General features: G+C 51.8%; 1 protein-coding gene across 1 annotated transcript in view; it reads left to right on the top strand.

Annotated features, from left to right (window-relative positions):
- The window catches only part of MYO5B (myosin VB), a 58322-nt gene that overhangs the window by 22674 nt on the left and 18128 nt on the right, over positions 1–17520 (top strand). The window contains exons 9-11 of the mRNA XM_054397659.1: positions 5014–5259; positions 6076–6173; positions 15037–15114. Of these exons, the coding sequence (XP_054253634.1) occupies positions 5014–5259; positions 6076–6173; positions 15037–15114 (422 nt within the window). The remainder of the gene's footprint in view (positions 1–5013; positions 5260–6075; positions 6174–15036; positions 15115–17520) is intronic.

The following is a 17520-nucleotide window of genomic DNA, read 5'->3' as shown; positions in this document are numbered from 1 at the left end:
GCCCTTTCTGACCTGATGCATTCTGTGTGGGATATGAAACCTTGCTGGTGGGAGATAGTTCCCTCAGTCATGCCTGCACAACAAGAAATTCCCCAGTGAAAAAACACTTTTTCTGGCTTGGTTTTTTCAATCTGGGAAATGGGGAGTGGGAAGGAAAGCCTTCCCTGGCTGTGTTCTGAGCAGGGCTTGGTTTCTCTCTCTCTCTGCATAGCTGGGATGTTTGTTTCATCCCTTAGAGTTCAGAGCTCATCACAAGCTGAACTTCTAGAGGAGTTTATTTTCTCTTCCTACCTAGAAATAGAAGAGAGGGCAAATTCCTGTCATGACAATGCTAACCTCTGATTGGCACAGGCTCAGCCCTGCTGTATATATGAGCCCCTTCCTAAAGAGTGAGGCTATTTCCATCTCTCTCAGCCCTTCCACGCCTCCATCCTGTTGGGACACGTGTGAGTTCAAGTTCAGGGTGTTCTGACCCTGTGAGCTGTCAAACACATTGTGGCTGTTGGGCTGCTGAATAAAGAGCATTTCACAGAATCACAGAATGCCAGGGGCTGGAAGGGACCTCCAAAGCTCATCCAGTCCAACCCCCCTGCCAGAGCAGGGTCACCTAGAGCAGGTCACACAGGAACACATCCAGGTGGGGTTTGGATATCTCCAGAGAGGGAGACTCCACAACCCCCCTGGGCAGCCTCTTCCAGTGTTCTGTTGCTCTCACAGTGAAAATTTTTTTCTTCCTGTTTCCATGGAACTTCCTATGGCTCAGCTTCCACCACTGCCCCTTGTGCTGGCATTGGGCATCACCCAGCAGAGCCTGGCTCCAGCCTCTGGGCACTCCCCCTGCACATCTTTATCAACAGCAATGAGGTCACCTCTCAGGCTCCTCCTCTCCAAGCTACAGAGCCCTCAGCTCCCTCAGGCTCTCCTCCTGAGGAAGATGTTCCACTGCCTGCAGCATCTTTGTGGCTCTGTGCCAGAGTCTCTCAAGCAGTTCCCTGAGGTCCTTCCTGAACTGAGTGGCCCAGAACTGGACACAATATTCCAGATGTGGCCTCCCCAGGGCAGAGTAGAGGGGGAGGAGAACCTCTCTTGACCTACTAACCACAGCCCTTCTGATACAGCCCAGGCTGCCATTGGCCTTCTTGGCCACCAGAGCACATTGCTGGCGCATGGTCAACCTCCCATCCACTAGGACCCCCAGGTCCTTTTCCCCTTCACTGCTCTCCAGCAGTTCCCAACCCATACTGATCCATGGAGTTGTCCTTTCCCACAGCACAGGGGGAAATCTCCCTTTCCATCACCAAAGCATCTCATTTTAGCTTCTTGACTGATACTGGTACACAAAGGGTGTATGGACAGGAGCCAACAGGCAGCTCATCCATGGCTGTGGGTACTGTAATGCTGCTCCATGAAATCCACCAAGAAAAGAGGTGGGGGTGAATTTAAATGGAAACTCTGAAAGGAGCCCAGGATATGTGAGCTCTTGGGGCAGGGTTGTTGGGTCATTGGTTTCTTTCCTGATCTTCCTGGCTTCAGTTCAAGATTAACAACTCCCTGCACCAGGACAGGTGAGGAAGTGACCTGCTGGAAAGCAGCTCCACAGAGAAGGACCTGGAAGTGCTGGTGGACAAGAAGATCACCATGAGCCAAGGTGGCCAAGAAGGCAAATGGTGTCCTGGGGTGCATTGAAAAGAGTGTGGCCAGCAGGTCACAGAGGGAGGCTCTCTTCCCTGTCTACTCTGCCCCAGTGAGGCCACATCTGCAGTATTGTGTCCACTTCTGGGCTCCCCAGTTCAAGAGAGACAGGGAACTACTGCAGAGAGAGCAGCAGAAGCTACAAAGCTGCTGAGGGGCCCTGGAACATCTCAGTGAGGAGCAAAGGCTGAGAGCCCCTGGGGCTGTTGAGCCTGGAGAAGAGCAGCCCCAGAGGGCATCTGAGCAATGCTCAGCAAGAGAGAAAGGCTGGGGGGGGGCAAGAGGCTGGGGCCAGACTCTGCTCAGTGGTGCCCAGGGACAGGCCAAGGGGCAATGGGCACAAACTGGAACCCAGGAGGTTCCATCTGAACAGGAGGAGAAAGTTGTTTGTTGTGAGGGTGGTGGAGAGCTGGAGCAGGCTGCCCAGAGAGGTTGTGGAGTGTCCTTGTGTGGAGAGCTTGCAACCCCCCCTGGTCCTTGTGCTGCCTGGCAAGCTGCTGTGGGTGCCCTGCTGGAGCAGAGACTTGGAGTGGATGATCTTCAGAGGTCCCTTCCAACCTCTCCCATGCTGGATTCTGTGATTCTGGTATTTGTTCAGCTTGGGACAGTCTGGCTGCTCCTGATGCCAGCTCAGCAATCCTGCTCACACCTCTGCTGTGAGAAGATGTGATCTGCTGTTTATCAACTGTATGGATTTATACCTCTGGTTCCCTATGGAAATGAGGTTTGCACAGCTGTGCTAGTGACACACTCTACAAATTGCACTCATTGTCCTCTTCCCCACCAGATATTTTGTAGTTTTTTAGCTCATCTCAGCCAAAGCTGATACTGAGGCAGGTAGCTAACAGGGATTGTGCAAGAAAGTTGTGGGAGAGGTCAAAACAAGGCCAAGTGCTGGGTCCTGCCCTTGGGTCACAACAGCCCCATGAAGGCCCCAGGCTTGGGGCAGAGTGGCTGAAAACTAACCAGCAGTAAAAGACCTGAGGGTGCTGGGTGACAGCAGCTGGAGATGAGCCAGGGAGTGCCCAGGTGGGCAAGAAGGGCAGCAGCAGCCTGGCCTGGAGCAGCAATGGTGTGGGCAGCAGGAGTAAAGCATGGATTGTCCCTCTGTACTGAGCACTGCTGAGGCCACTCCTTGAGTGCTGGGTTCAGCTTTGGGCTCCTCACTCCCAGAAGGACATTGAGGAGCTGGAGCAGGCCCAGAGAAGGGCAAGAGAGCTGGGGAAGGGTCTGGAGAAGAGGACTGGGGAGGAGCAGCTGAGGGAGCTGGGGGTGTTGAGCCTGGAGAAGAGGAGGCTGAGGGGAGACCTTCTGGCTCTCTACAGCTCCTGAGAGGAGGCTGCAGTGAGGTGGGGGTTGGGCTCTGCTCCCGAGGAACAAGAGATGGGACAAGAGGAGATGGTCTCAAGTTGCTCCAGGGGAGGTTTAGATTGAACATTTGAAGAAAATTCCTCAGTGAAAGGGTTGCCAAGGCCTGGCCCAGGAAGTCCCAGAGCAGTGGTGGAGTCCCCAGCCCTGGACTGGTTTCAAAGTCCTATAGCTGAGGGCCATGGCTCAGTGGTGAGCTGGCAGTACTGGGTTCATGGTTGGACTCAAAGGTCCTAAAGGTCTCTTCCAACATAAATAACTCTGTGATTCTACAAAAGGCAGCATGGGGAGAGAAGCACTTGGGTCACAGTGGGGAAAGAATTTGTGCTGTTGTGGACACTAGAAATTCCACATGGATGGGCACCTGTCCCTAGGGAAGAGCTGCCCCCAAATCAGTCAGACAGGCTTTGTAAGCTCTTGCAGGCATCTCAGGTTTTGCCATGCAGCAGTTGGATGTTCCCCTTGGGTTTCATCACTGTCTGAGACACCTGGGTGCAGGGAGATGGGATCAGTCCTGGGTGCCACCATGCAGCAGCTAGTGGTGGAGGGTCTGGTGCAAAGGAAGTTGGGTTGTTGGGATTCAGGCCATGAGCAGGAGCCTGGGTGTTGTTCATCTTTATGCAGGAGAAGTGTCAAACCTGTACAGTGCTGCCCTTGCCTGTCAGATGCCAGCTGCTGACAGGATGTCAGGGCAAGAAAATGCTTCAGCTGCAAATGAAGCTCTCTTCATTCCCTGTCTGCCATGATGAAGGCTCATTGTCAGCTGGCTCCTTCTGCCCTATCTGATGAATATGGAAGATGAGAGAAACACAGTGGGGCTTGTGAGGATTTCTTGATGGGTGGAGAAGAAACAAATGTGTTTGGCTTTTCTAATGGTTTGCCTTTCTGTTTTAAAACAGTATCAAACACCTCCCCTCTGTCACCCCGCAGAGCTGTGATCAGGCAGCAGCAGGCCACTGGTGACAGCAGAAATCTTTCCTGACCCACACATGGCTGGACTGGCAGCAAATCCAGACCCTGCCATGCATTGATTGATCAGCTGTGGCCACTGGAGATTGAGGAGTCCCAGAAAAGGGTCATAGAATCATGGACTGGTTTGGGTTGGAAGGAAGCCTTAAAGGCCACTTAGTCAACCCCTCTGCAGTCAGCAGGGACATCTGCAACTAGAGCAGGCTGCTCAGAGCCCAAAACAACCTCACCTGGTTCCAGGGATGGGACATCTCCTGCCTCTCTGGGCAACCTGGGACAGGCTCTCTCCACCCTCACTCTCAAACATTTCTTCCTTCTCTCCACTCTCAATCTCCCTCTTGCAGTTCAAACCATCACCCCTTGGCCTGTCACAACAGGCCCTCAGAAAAAGTCTGTGCTCTGCTTTCTTCTGGACTTCTTTAAGCCCTGAAGGGCCACCAGAAGGTCTCCCTGGAGCCTTCTCTTCTGCAGGCTGCCCAAGCCCAACTCTCTCAGCCTGGAGCCTCCCAGCAGAGCCCTTCCAGCCCTGCCAGCATTGCTGTGGCCTCCTCTGGCCCTGCTCCACCAGCTCCCTGTCTGTGCTGTGCTGAGCACTCCAGAGCTGCCCCAGCAGTGCAGGGGGGGGTCTCAGCAGAGCACAGCAGAGGGGCAGAATCCCCTCCCTGCCCCTGCTGCCCACACTGCTGGGGATCAGCCCAGCACAGGGCTGGCAGCACTTGGTGCTGGCTTGTGGCCAGCTCTGCAACCCCAAGTCCTTCTGCACAGGGCTGATCTTCATCCCTTCATCCCCCTGCCTGTGCTGATACTGGGAGTTTCTAGAGCCAGGTGCACCTCTCCTTGTTGAACCTCATGATGCTCACACAGGCCCACTTCTCCAGCTTGTCTAGGTCCCTCTGCATGGATCCCATCCCTCAGCCACGTCCCTCAGCTTGAGGCACTGCAGGACAGTTCATCTAGACTGGTTAGTGGTTTGGTGTCTTGCAGAGGCAAGAGCTGGAGTCGGAGAACAAGAAGCTGAAGAACGAGCTGAATGAGCTGAGGACAGCTACTGCAGCCCGAGCCACCCAGAACAACTCCTCCAATGATGTTCAGGACACTTACAGCCTCCTGCTGAACCAGCTGAAAGCAGCCAACGAGGAGCTGGAGGTGCGCAAGGAGGAGGTGCTCATCCTGAGGGCACAGATCATGAAGGCAGCCCAGCAGAAAGAGAAAAACATGGTAACTAAGAGGGTAATGGATCTCCTTCTCCTGTTCTCTTGCTGGAAATTCACTGGCTGCTTGAGCCATGCCTGTTCTGGTGTGCTCTGGATGGCAGGATGGGGTGAGGAGGGTATGGGAGGTTCTGCAGGGAGCTGGGAGGTTCTGGGGATGGGTAGGATACTCCATGACATCATTTTAGGCAGCCAAGGAATGTATGTCCGTTGATGCTCTGTACTGCTGTAGGGGTTTGACCCTATACCCCATTCCACACCAAAGAATGGCAACTCCAGGCCTGCACAGAGATGTGGTGGTCTGAGAAGTTCCTGGTGATGCTTTGTGACATCTGCCTTATTCTGAAAAGAAATGGGGTGGGGGGAAAAAGAGCTTCTGGCCCAGGTTCTGCTCACTTGGTGGTGGTGTATGGGATGTGTTTCTGCTGTAGGTGTATGCAGTTCTACTCTTGCACACAGGCAAGAGCCCGAGACTCTGTCCCACCACGTTTGTTTGAGGACTCTTTGTTTAGAGCCTGTTCTGACTGAAAAGGATATCTCCTGAATGCTCTCTCCAGGGCTTTTTAGCTCCCTGCCTTATCATTCCTCAAGGTTTTGGGTTGTACTTCACACCCTCCTCTTATCTCCCTCCCAGTTTCACTGCATCCCCCTTCCATCTCCTAATCTCTGCTGCTCTGTTTGCACATGAATGAATTCGTGGACACTCTGTAGTCTGACGGACACCCCAGGGAACCTCTGCTGAGGGTGGTTGGGAGCTGTTGGTTATCAGGAGCTTTGGAAGACAAGAGAGGATGTGCAGGATGTCATGCTGCTGTGTTTTGCATGTCACATTTAGGAGGGCATCACCACCAACACCAGCTGGCCCAACAGTGACAAGCACATCGACCAGGAGGACGCAATTGAAGCCTACCAGGGGATGTATGAGACCAACCGGTAAGTGTGGCAGGGATTTCTCCAGCTGTAGAAGGTCACAGGCTCACAGGATATTAGGGGTTGGAAGGGACCCTCAAAGATCATTTTGATTCCAACCCCCCTGCCGGAGCAGGACCATAGAATCCAGCACAGGTCACACAGGAACACATCCAGATGGGTCTTGAAAGTCTCCAGAGATGCTGACCAGAGTGATAGAGCTGGAATCCTGGCCAAAACTGGCATGTTTTGTAAGAGAGTCACCAGCTTCTGGATTGTGTTCTGCACCTTGGGTCAAGGATGGGACCAAAGATGTATGTCGTGTGAGGAGCCATTGCTGGGGCACTGTGTCCTCAAGAGAGGGAAGATATCCAATCCCAGGCACAAATCCAGGCTGGGTGCAGAGTGGGTTGATAACAGCCCTGAGGAAAGAGCCTTGGGGCTGTTGGGTGCTGAGCAGCTCCCCAGGAGCCAGCAGTGCCCTCCTGCAGCCCAGCAGGCAGCTGTGTGCTGGGCTGCAGCCAGAGGAGTGTGGGCAGCAGGGCAAGAGAGGGGATTCTGCCCCTTGGCTCTGCTCTGCTCAGACCTCACCTCCAATCCTGCCTCCAGCTCTGGTGTCCTGAGAAGGACACAGAGCTGCTGGAGTGAGGCCAGAGGAGGCCACAGAGATAACCTAAGGGCTGGAGCAGCTCTGCTGTGAGGCCAGGCTGAGGGGGCTGGGGGTATTCAGCATAGAGAAGACTCCGGGGAGACCTTAGAGCTGCCTTCCAATAGCTGAAGGGATCTTCCACACCCTCCTTGGGCAGCCTGTTCTGTCACCCTCACAGTGAAATAATTTTCCCTCCTGTTTCCATGGAACTTCCTATGGCTCAGCTTCCTCCACTGCCCCTTGTGCTGTCATTGGGCATCACCCAGCAGAGCCTGGCTCCAGCCTCTGGGCACTCACCCTTTATGTATTTATCCACTTAAATGAGGTCACCCCTCAGGCTCCTCTTCTTCAAGCTGAAGAGCCCTCAGCTCCCTCAGGCTCTACTCATAAGAAGATTTGTGGATGGCCCAGAAGGTGTGGTGGGAAATCCATATGCCTGTATTGATATGCAGAAATTGAATGCATGGGTAGCTGTGAAATCAGCTTTGGTCATCATGTCTGTGCTGGACGTCTCCCAGTTCCCTGCCATGGCAGGGGCTGGATTGGTTGAATTCATATCTATTTTACTTCTTGAGGAAGCCCTGAGAAGCTGTGGAGATCTCTCTAGATACCCTGGGTGAGTGCAAAGTGGAAGCTCTAGGAGAAGCTGTGGAGATCTCTCTGAGTACAAAGTTGTGGAAGCTCTAGGAGCAGCTGTGGAGATCTCTCTGTGAGTACAAGTTGTGGAAGCTCAAGGAGAAGCTGTGGAGATCTCTCTGTGAGTACAAGTTGTGGAAGCTCTAGGAGAAGCTGTGGAGATCTCTCTGTGAGTACAAGTTGTGGAAGCTCTAGGAGCAGCTGTGGAGATCTCTCTGTGAGTACAAGTTGTGGAAGCTCAAGGAGAAGCTGTGGAGATCTCTCTGTGAGTACAAGTTGTGGAAGCTCTAGGAGAAGCTGTGGAGATCTCTCTGTGAGTACAAGTTGTGGAAGCTCTAGGAGAAGCTGTGGAGATCTCTCTGTGAGTACAAGTTGTGGAAGCTCTAGGAGAAGCTGTGGAGATCTCTCTGTGAGTACAAGTTGTGGAAGCTCTAGGAGAAGCTGTGGAGATCTCTCTAGATACCCTGGGTGAGTGCAAAGTGGAAGCTCTAGGAGAAGCTGTGGAGATCTCTCTGTGAGTACAAGTTGTGGAAGCTCTAGGAGAAGCTGTGGAGATCTCTCTGTGAGTACAAGTTGTGGGATCTCTAGGAGAAGCTGTGGAGATCTCTCTGTGAGTACAAGTTGTGGAAGCTCAAGGAGAAGCTGTGGAGATCTCTCTGTGAGTACAAAGTTGTGGAAGCTCTAGGAGAAGCTGTGGAGATCTCTCTGTGAGTACAAGTTGTGGAAGCTCTAGGAGAAGCTGTGGAGATCTCTCTGAGTACAAAGTTGTGGAAGCTCTAGGAGAAGCTGTGGAGATCTCTCTGTGAGTACAAGTTGTGGAAGCTCTAGGAGCAGCTGTGGAGATCTCTCTGTGAGTACAAGTTGTGGAAGCTCTAGGAGAAGCTGTGGAGATCTCTCTGTGAGTACAAGTTGTGGAAGCTCTAGGAGAAGCTGTGGAGATCTCTCTGTGAGTACAAGTTGTGGAATCTCTAGGAGAAGCTGTGGAGATCTCTCTGTGAGTACAAGTTGTGGGATCTCTAGGAGAAGCTGTGGAGATCTCTCTGTGAGTACAAGTTGTGGAAGCTCAAGGAGAAGCTGTGGAGATCTCTCTGTGAGTACAAAGTTGTGGAAGCTCTAGGAGAAGCTGTGGAGATCTCTCTGTGAGTACAAGTTGTGGAAGCTCTAGGAGAAGCTGTGGAGATCTCTCTGTGAGTACAAGTTGTGGAAGCTCTAGGAGAAGCTGTGGAGATCTCTCTGTGAGTACAAAGTTGTGGAAGCTCTAGGAGAAGCTGTGGAGATGTAGTGTGTGGCCACAGATTAGCATGCTGGAGAGGCTGGGTTCCTCACAAACTGCATTTAAACATAGCTTAAGACCCTGATGGCTGGTAGATCTGTCCCCACTAGTTCTGCCAGCTATAACTTCAGCCTTATGACCTTGAGGAGTGGGAAGTGTTAGGGTCCAGCACTCTCATGACAGTATCTTCTCACCTGGACATCATTTCTAGCTGGATCAGGACCAGTGCTTGTTTTTTTTTTCAATTTGTTACCATGAAATATTTGCTCTCCTGAGGTGAACTTGGTGCAATTCCTGCCCCTGCTGCAGTGCAGGTGATGAGGATGGATTTAACCATCACAGTACATGTAGTGGGGCTTGGTGTCCTTGCTACTGCAGGGAGTGGGGTTTGGTTACTTAATCATCTGCTTTCTGCCCACCTTCTAGGGCTGTGGGCACTGCTGTGGGATGTGAAACCCCATCATCTGGCACAGCTTTCACAGAGTCCCAGCATGCTGGGAGTTGGAAAGGACCTCTGGAGACCATCCAGACCAACCCCCCTGCTCAAGCAGGGCACCCACAGCAGCTTGTCCAGAAGCACAAGGACCAGGGGGGGTTGCAAGCTCTCCACACAAGGACACTCCACAGCCTCTCTGGGCAGCCTGCTCCAGCCCTCCACCACCCTCACAACAAACAACTTTCTCCTCCTGCTCACATGGAACCTCCTGGGTGCCACTTTGTGCCCCTTGCCCCTTGGCCTGTCCCTGGGCACCACTGAGCAGAGTCTGGCCCCAGCCTCTTGCCCCCCCCCAGCCTTTCTCTCTTGCTGAGCATTGCTCAGATGCCCTCTGGGGCTGCTCTTCTCCAGGCTCAACAGCCCCAGGGGCTCTCAGCCTTTGCTCTTCACAGAGGTGCTCCAATTCCCTCAGCATCTTTGTAGCTTCTGCTGCTCTTTCTCCAGTGGTTCCCTGTCTCTCTTGAACTGGGGAGACCAGAACTGGACCAAATTTTCCAGATGTGGCCCCACTGGGTCAGAGTAGAGTTGGAGAACCTCCCTCTGTGACCTGCTGGCCACACTGTTGTTAATGCACTCCAGAACACCATTGGCCTTCTTGGCCACCAGGGCACCTTGCTGGATCATGCTGAACTTGCTGCCCACCAGCACTCACAGAACCTTCTCCACATAGCTGCTTTCCAGCAGGTCACTCCTCACCTGTCCTGTGCAGGAGGTTGTTCCTCCCCATTGCAGGACCCTGCCCTTGCCCTGCTTGAACTCCATGAGGTTCCTCTCTCCCACTCTCAGCCTGCCCAGGTCTCACTGACTGGCAGCACAGCCTGAGGGCTGTCAGCCACTGCTCCCAGTGCTGCACCATCAGCACTGCCTGAGGCTCCACTCTGCCCCTTCACCCAGGTCACTGATGGAGATGTTGAGGAAGACTGGACCCAGTCATGACCTCTAGGGAACACCACCAGCCTTCATTACTCCTTAAACTGCATTTTCCAGTGTGCAGGTGCAGGTTGGTTTCTGCTCAGGTGTTGGAGGAGATGAAGTCAGGATGAGAGCTGCTGCTTTCACAGGGCAAGTCCCTGAGCTCTGGGGAGCTGTGGGACTAGTCCCCAGCAGTAATCAATACTTGGCCATCCTGGAGCACACACTGTCTGCTTTCACCAACCTGCTAGGGGACTCTGGTCCTTCTCCACCATCTGGGTTTCCAGAAGCTCAGTTTCTGTACTGCAGCAGCTTAAGCTCTGCAATCACCCTCATTTTCTGCACTGATTAATCCATTGGCTTGTTAATCACCACCAGCTTCCCCCTTATATGGATCCCCCTGCCTTCAGTCTGTGTTTTGGGTTGGTTTATCAGCTGCAGACCACTCGAGGGCAATCAACAAGATGAAAACAATGATTGGGGAGCATTGATCTCTGTTCTGGTCAATAGCAATTAACATTCCCTCCCCTCAGCACGAAACTGCTTTTGGGCTTAGGCAGCTCTGTCCCCATGAGCAATAAAACTGCTTTCCTTTTCTAATCACGATCAATAAACATTTTCAGGGAGAGCTTTTCTGGTGGGGTTGCAATTCTCAGGTGGGATTAATAAGCAAGGACCACTACTTGCTCCTACCTGTGCTGCAAGAAGCACTCCTGTTCCTCCTTACCCAGACAGCTCTCATTCTGTGTGGTTTCTAAGCAGGGTGGATGCCCTTCCATCAAGCCAGTCTGACCCATGTGGTAAAGCCATGTTCCAACCATGAGCCACTCCTGGAATGAAGTCAAAAAACAAAAAACCATGGAGTAGTTTGGACTGGGAGGAACCTTAGAGGTCATGTAGTCCAACCCCACTCCAATCAGCAGGGACATCTGTAAATAGAGCAGGTTGCTCCAACCTGGGATGCTGCCAGGGATGGACATCTCCCACCTCTCTGGGCAGTCTGGGACAGGCTCTCACCACCCTCAGTATCAAACATTTCTTCCTTCTCTCCATTCTCCATCTCCCTCTTTTAGTTTCAAACCATCACCCCTTGGCCTGTCACAACAGGCCCTCAGAAAAAGTCTGTCCCAAGCTTTCTTCTGGACTTACTCTAAGTCCTGAAGGGCCTTGAAAAGGTCTCCCTGGAGCCTTCTCTCCTCCAGGCTGCCCAAGCCCAACTCTCTCAGCCTGGAGCCTCCCAGCAGAGCCCTTCCAGCCCTGCCAGCATTGCTGTGGCCTCCTCTGGCCCTGCTCCACCAGCTCCCTGTCTGTGCTGTGCTGAGCACTCCAGAGCTGCCCCAGCACTGCAGGGGGGGTCTCAGCAGAGCACAGCAGAGGGGCAGAATCCCCTCCCTGCCCCTGCTGCCCACACTGCTGGGGATCAGCCCAGCACAGGGCTGGCTCTGGGCTGGCAGCACTCAGTGCCAGCTCATGGCCAGCTCTGCACCCCCAGCACCTCCAAGTCCTTCTGCACAGGGCTGCTCTCCAGCCCTGCATCCCCTGCCTGTGCTGATACCAGGCATTGTCCCAGCCCAGCTGCAGGACCTTGCACTTGTCCTTGTTGAACCTCATGGGGCTCACACAGGCCACTTCTCCAGCTTGTCTAGGTCCCTCTGGATGCCTGTGTTGGTGCCACCACTCAGCTTGGTGTCACCTGCAAACTTGCTGAGTGTTCACTCAAATGTCTTAGCAGTCTAGGCTCAGGATGGAGCCTGGCTCTGTCTTGGTGGGAGATAGACCTCTGTTCCCTTTGTGTCTATATGACTTAGATCTTTTCAACACAGCAGGAGGAAAGCAGGGGTAACTGCCAGGTGCTGCTAACCCTGCCCACCTAGTGATTCTCCTTCTCCACACTGCTCTCCTGGAAAGCCCTTTGATGCCAGGTCAAAAGGAAATTAGAATTCAAAGCAGCCCCTTCAAAATAAGGTGAACTCAAGCTTTTTTTCTTCCTTCTTTATTTTTCCTCTTGCTGCATTTCAGCTGCTTAAAGGGAAAAGCATAAAGTTACTTTCTACCTAATTTCTTGCTTCACTAACTGAATGTAAAGCTTTGTTGCCCCTTTCAGGTCTTGGGGTCTTTCTTCCAAGCCTGTTTCATCTTGGTGGAAATGTAAAGTCAAAAAAAGAGGAGGTGATGACTGAGACAGTCAACCTGGCAGCTAAAAGCAGATCAGGCTTAGGCTTTGAAATTAAGTCCTGTGATTAACTTCCAAGTGATTTCTGTAGAGTACCTGGGTCCTGGCTTGCTTTTTCTTTCTCCTGAGTAAATCCCACCTGCAAGCTGCACATTGAATGGCTGATGCTGGCTTCACGTGGAGGATGTTTTTGCAATTGCTGCTTCTGCATGGAGGAAGAGTGCAGACAGCAGATCACAGAGGGAAGATCTCTTCCTCCTCTACTCTGCCTAGGAAGGCACCATCTGGAGTCCTGGGTCCAGTTCTGGGCTCCCCAGTTCATTAGAGACAGGGAACTACTGGAGAGAGAGCAGCAGAGGCTCAAAAGCTGCTGAGGAACTTGGAGCATCTCTGTGAGGAGCAAAGGCTGAGAGCCCCTGGGGCTGTTGAGCCTGGAGAAGAGCAGCCCCAGAGGGGATCTGAGCAATGCTCAGCAAGAGAGAAAGGCTGGGGGGGGGCAAGAGGCTGGGGCCAGACTCTGCTCAGTGGTGCCCAGGGACAGGCCAAGGGGCACAAACTGGAACCCAGGAGGTTCCACTTGAGCTGGAGGAGAAAATTCTTTGTTGTGAGGATGCTGGAGGGCTGGAGCAGGCTGCCCAGAGAGGCTGTGTAGTCTCCTTGTGTGGAGAGCTTCCAACTCCCCCTGGGCTTCATGCTGCTGGGGAAGCTGCTGTGGGTGCCCTGCTGGAGCAGGGGGCTGCACTGGATGACCTCCAGAGGTCCCTTCCAGCCCCATCATGCTGGGATTTTGTGAAAAGACCACCAGAAGGAAAGGATTCCTATCTCTTCTCACCACTGAAATGTGGCTGCTCTTATCACTCCTTCTCACTCCATCCTGTATCTCATCTGTGATGTGCATTAGGTTTTGTTTCATTAATTAATGAGAAATACCATGTCTGTGTTTGAAAATGAAATGCATCTTTTTCTTTATGAAGGGCTGGTCATTATCTGAAGATACCTCAGTTAACATCTGAGGTTTGGTGTACCAACACCTCCTTTAAGCTATTTGGAGGAGGGGAAGGAGGGCTTTGACTGGGAATTACTCAGAATCATGAAGGGACCCAGCAACCTGCTCTGGCTGCAGATGTCCCTGCTGACTGCAGGGGAGTTGGACTGGATGAGCTTTGAAGATCTCTTCCAGCCAAAACCATTCCATGATTCCATGGTTCAGTGAAGGCAGTTTGCCAGCTGCAGGTCACCAGCTGCTGTCCTGGTCCTGTACCTCCAAGATTAGGAGAAAGGAGAGAGGAGGCTGTGAGTCATGTCCTTTCCACTCCTTAATTGAGAGAAGAACTCAGCCAGCATTTTAGGAAATTATCTTGGCACATAGTAATTAATCTAATTAGCTAAAAAGGGCTCCTATTGACTTTTGATGTCTTGGTCAATATGAAAACTGGGAGAAGGGGATCTGGATGATTTCTGAGTCAGTGCTTTAGTCAGGTGGACTCGGCTGAGTGCTTATTTCCCAGAGCTGCATTATCTTAGGACACTGGCACCCTCTGGAGCTGCTCTCCTCATTTACCGCTAGGCATATGATGGGAAAAGAGCTGTCATTCCAAGATTATCCAGGAAAAAATGCTGCTCATCCCGTGAGGTTTCCCAAGTTATTTTTATGTCATGAATAGTGAGGATCAAGTTGTGCCAAGGGAGGTGTAAGGTGGACCTTAGGAAAAAATTCTTCATGGAAAGGACCGAGAAGGCCTGGAAGAAGCTTACCAGGATGTTGGTGGAGTCCCCATCCCTGGAGGGCTTTCATAGGCATGTAGCTGTGCTGCTGAGGGACATGGGTTAGTGGTGACTGGTAGTGCTGGGTTTATGGTTGGACTTGATAATCTTGAATCATAGAATCACAGAATTGCCAGAGTTGGAAGGGACCTCAAGGATCATCCAGTTCCAATCCCCTGCCATGGGCAGGGACACCTCACACTACAGCAGGTTGCTCACAGCCACCTCCAGCCTGGCTGCAAAAACCTCCAGGGATGAGGCTTCCACCACCTCCCTGGGCAACCTCTGCCAGTCTCTCACCACCCTCATGGGGAAGAATTTCCTCCTCACATCCGATCTGAATCTCCCCATTTCTAGTTTTGTTCCATTCCCCTCAGTCCTATCACTCCCTGACACCCTCAAAAGTCCCTCCCCAGCTTTCCTGTAGCCCACTTCAGATCCTGGAAGGTCACAAGAAGGTCTCTGTGGAGCCTTCTCTTCTCCAGACTGCACAACTCCAACTCTCTCAGTCTGTCTTGGTACCAAAACAATTCTGTGATTCCAAATGGGCAAGAGTTTAGCCATACAAGAAAAGGAAACTCAAGTTCTGGTGTCCAAGAGCTGGTCTTCTTGGTAAAAACAGGAACATCTGAAGGGTGATGATAACCTGCCAGGAGCTTGGACTGAATGATTTGTGATGGTCTCTTCCAACCTGAAGGATTTTGGATTCCCATGCTGGTGTGGTGGGTCAGGGAGGAGAAAGCTGCATGAGGATACACCTCACAGCTGAGGAGAGAGGATAAGCTCCACGAGTCAGGGTGGTTGTCCAACAGGGTGTGACCAGGGTGTTGTTCTCCTTTCCATGGTGGAAAATGCAATGAAGGTGTGCTTTTAAAAAATGGGAATGACATTTATGTTGGTTTTTCACCTTTTTCCCCCTCTTTGGCAACTGACCTTTTCTCTTTTTCTGTCTTCTCTTTTCCTTCTTCTGTCCTTTATTTCTAGCAAGACTGAGGACTGGGGGTACCTCAATGAAGATGGGGAGCTCGGGCTGGCTTATCAAGGCCTAAAGCAAGTTGCCAGGTCAAACACTTCCTTTTTTACCCACTGCTTCCTCTTTTCCTCTTTTCACTTGCTCTTTGGCTTCCTTTTCTTGCTCTGCTGCTGTCCTGCTGTTGTCCTCTCTAGGACCCTTTGTCCTCTGTAGGGTCTGTTGTCTCCTCTCTGGGGGCAGCTGGAGCAAACTGGGGATTTGAGACCCCCACTAATATTCAGAGGAGTTGATGTGATGCTAATTGGGCATTGCTGATGGTCAGTAATGCATGGGCTGTGCTTCAGTGAGAATTGTTACATTACTACATGATAAAGGTGTTGGGAAGCTGTAAACTCCAGGAAACCCCCTCCCCCCCCCCCAAAAAAAAAAACAACATTTTAGATGTTTTTTCCCCCACATTGTACTAAGATATAGCACTGCCCTAAAGCATTTTCTCTCAGTCCTTAACATACCAGAAAGGGAGTCCCTGTGCTTGTGGTGCTGCCTGCTTTGCATGCTCCCATTTTGCATGCTTCTAGGTATAAGGAGGAAAGTGCATGGTGGACACTTAGTGCCATCCTTCAACAGCATGGTCTGGTGGACAAATACCCCAGTGGGACACCTTGGAGCCATACCTGCAACCTCCAAACCTTGTGGAGATGTTGGTCATTCCATAATGATGTCTCATCTCCAAACTCATGAATGCTGAGAAACACAAACAGAGATGAAAGCAAGGCAGAAGACTCCTGGATTCTTCTCCTGGTTCAACCAAGTGCTTGAAAGAGGAGATATTTAAATGTTAAGCAGCCCTGTGCTCTCCTGCAGGGTGGTTATAAACCTCAAATATATATGATTTTAATAAAAAAGTGGGAAAAGAGCTGGCTAAGAACACTGTAGAGAGGAGGAGGGAAAATAAAGCATGGCAGAAAGTCACCTAAAGTGGTCAGAGGAAAACCAGCAATAACAGGAAGAATACCAGAGGTGATTCATTTGTTTTTCAAAGCAGTGTAGGAAGCTAAGTTCATAGAAGGCTTGTGTTGTTCTGAGGGTGGCTCACAGTTCATCCTGAACCCACATGAGGAAATAAAATGAAAATTAAGTACTTAAATACTTATTTCATGCTGAGCTTGTGTGTTCACAGCCTCTTAAGAACATAATTCCTGACAAGATGATTACCAGGCTGGCTCTGTTACTGCCCATATTGCTGTAGTTGCAAAAGGTGCTTGTCTGTCTCCTGCTGGAAAATGGGTGTGCAGGCAGAGTTGTCTGGATCTTAAAAGAACAACAACAGAAAAAGTAACGTTTTTCATCCAGAAAGCTTCCATAAAAAGCATATGGGTTTTTATACAAGCCTTATAACATTCCCCCTCCCCGACCCCCCAACCCCACAACCCCCCCCAATACTTAATTATTCCTGTAGGGAAACAGTTCACAGATGTAAATCTCCGTGAATTTCCCAGTGGATCTGATGGAGTTGTAGATTTTTTTCCCCACTGAATCAAATGTTTTGATTCAGAAGGGAGCTGTAAAGCTCATTCAGTCCAATCCCCCTGCAGTCAGCAGGGACATCTGCAATTAGAGCAGGTTACACACAGCACCAGACCACCTCACCTGGGATGCTGCCAGGGATGGGACATCTCCCACCTCTCTGGGCAGCCTGGGACAGGCTCTCACCACCCTCCATGTCAAACATTCCTTCCTTCTCTCCACTCTCAATCTCCCTCTTTTCTCCTTCATCATAACAAGCCCTCAGAAAAACTCTGTCCCCAGCTTTCTTCTAGGTCTCTTGAAGCACTGCCAGGCCACCAGAAGGTCTCCCTGGAGCCTTCTCTTCTGCAGGCTGCCCAAGCCCAACTCTCTCAGCCTGGAGCCTCCCAGCAGAGCCCTTCCAGCCCTGCCAGCATTGCTGTGGCCTCCTCTGGCCCTGCTCCACCAGCTCCCTGTCTGTGCTGTGCTGAGCACTCCAGAGCTGCCCCAGCCCTGCAGGGGGGGTCTCAGCAGAGCACAGCAGAGGGGCAGAATCCCCTCCCTGCCCCTGCTGCCCACACTGCTGGGGATCAGCCCAGCACAGGGCTGACTCTGGGCTGGCAGTGCTTGGTGCCAGCTCATGGCCAGCTCTGCACCCCCAGCACCCCCAAGGCCTTCTGCACAGGGCTGCTCTCCAGTCCTGCATCCCCAGCCTGTGCTGATACCAGGCATTGTCTCAACCCAGGTGCAGGACCTTGCTCCATGTCTGTGCATGTTCTTGGATAAATGCTTAGCTCCCAACACCAGGGACTTCCTCAGCTTTGAGGGTTGCTCTTTGCATCTGATGCCTGAGCTATGTGTGTGGTGTCTGTATCTCTACCCACAGGGTACCTCCATGGGGTACAGCAATGACATGGGCTTGATTATCTTCCTGGGTCCTCTTCCTCTTTGCCACAGTCACCCTGTGCAATCTGGGACTAATACTTTGC

Source organism: Indicator indicator, chromosome Z (genome assembly GCF_027791375.1).
Source record: "Indicator indicator isolate 239-I01 chromosome Z, UM_Iind_1.1, whole genome shotgun sequence".
Classification (NCBI taxonomy): domain Eukaryota; kingdom Metazoa; phylum Chordata; class Aves; order Piciformes; family Indicatoridae; genus Indicator; species Indicator indicator.
The sequence above is the reverse complement of the archived record's forward strand: the minus strand, read 5'-3'. Positions and strand labels throughout refer to the sequence as shown.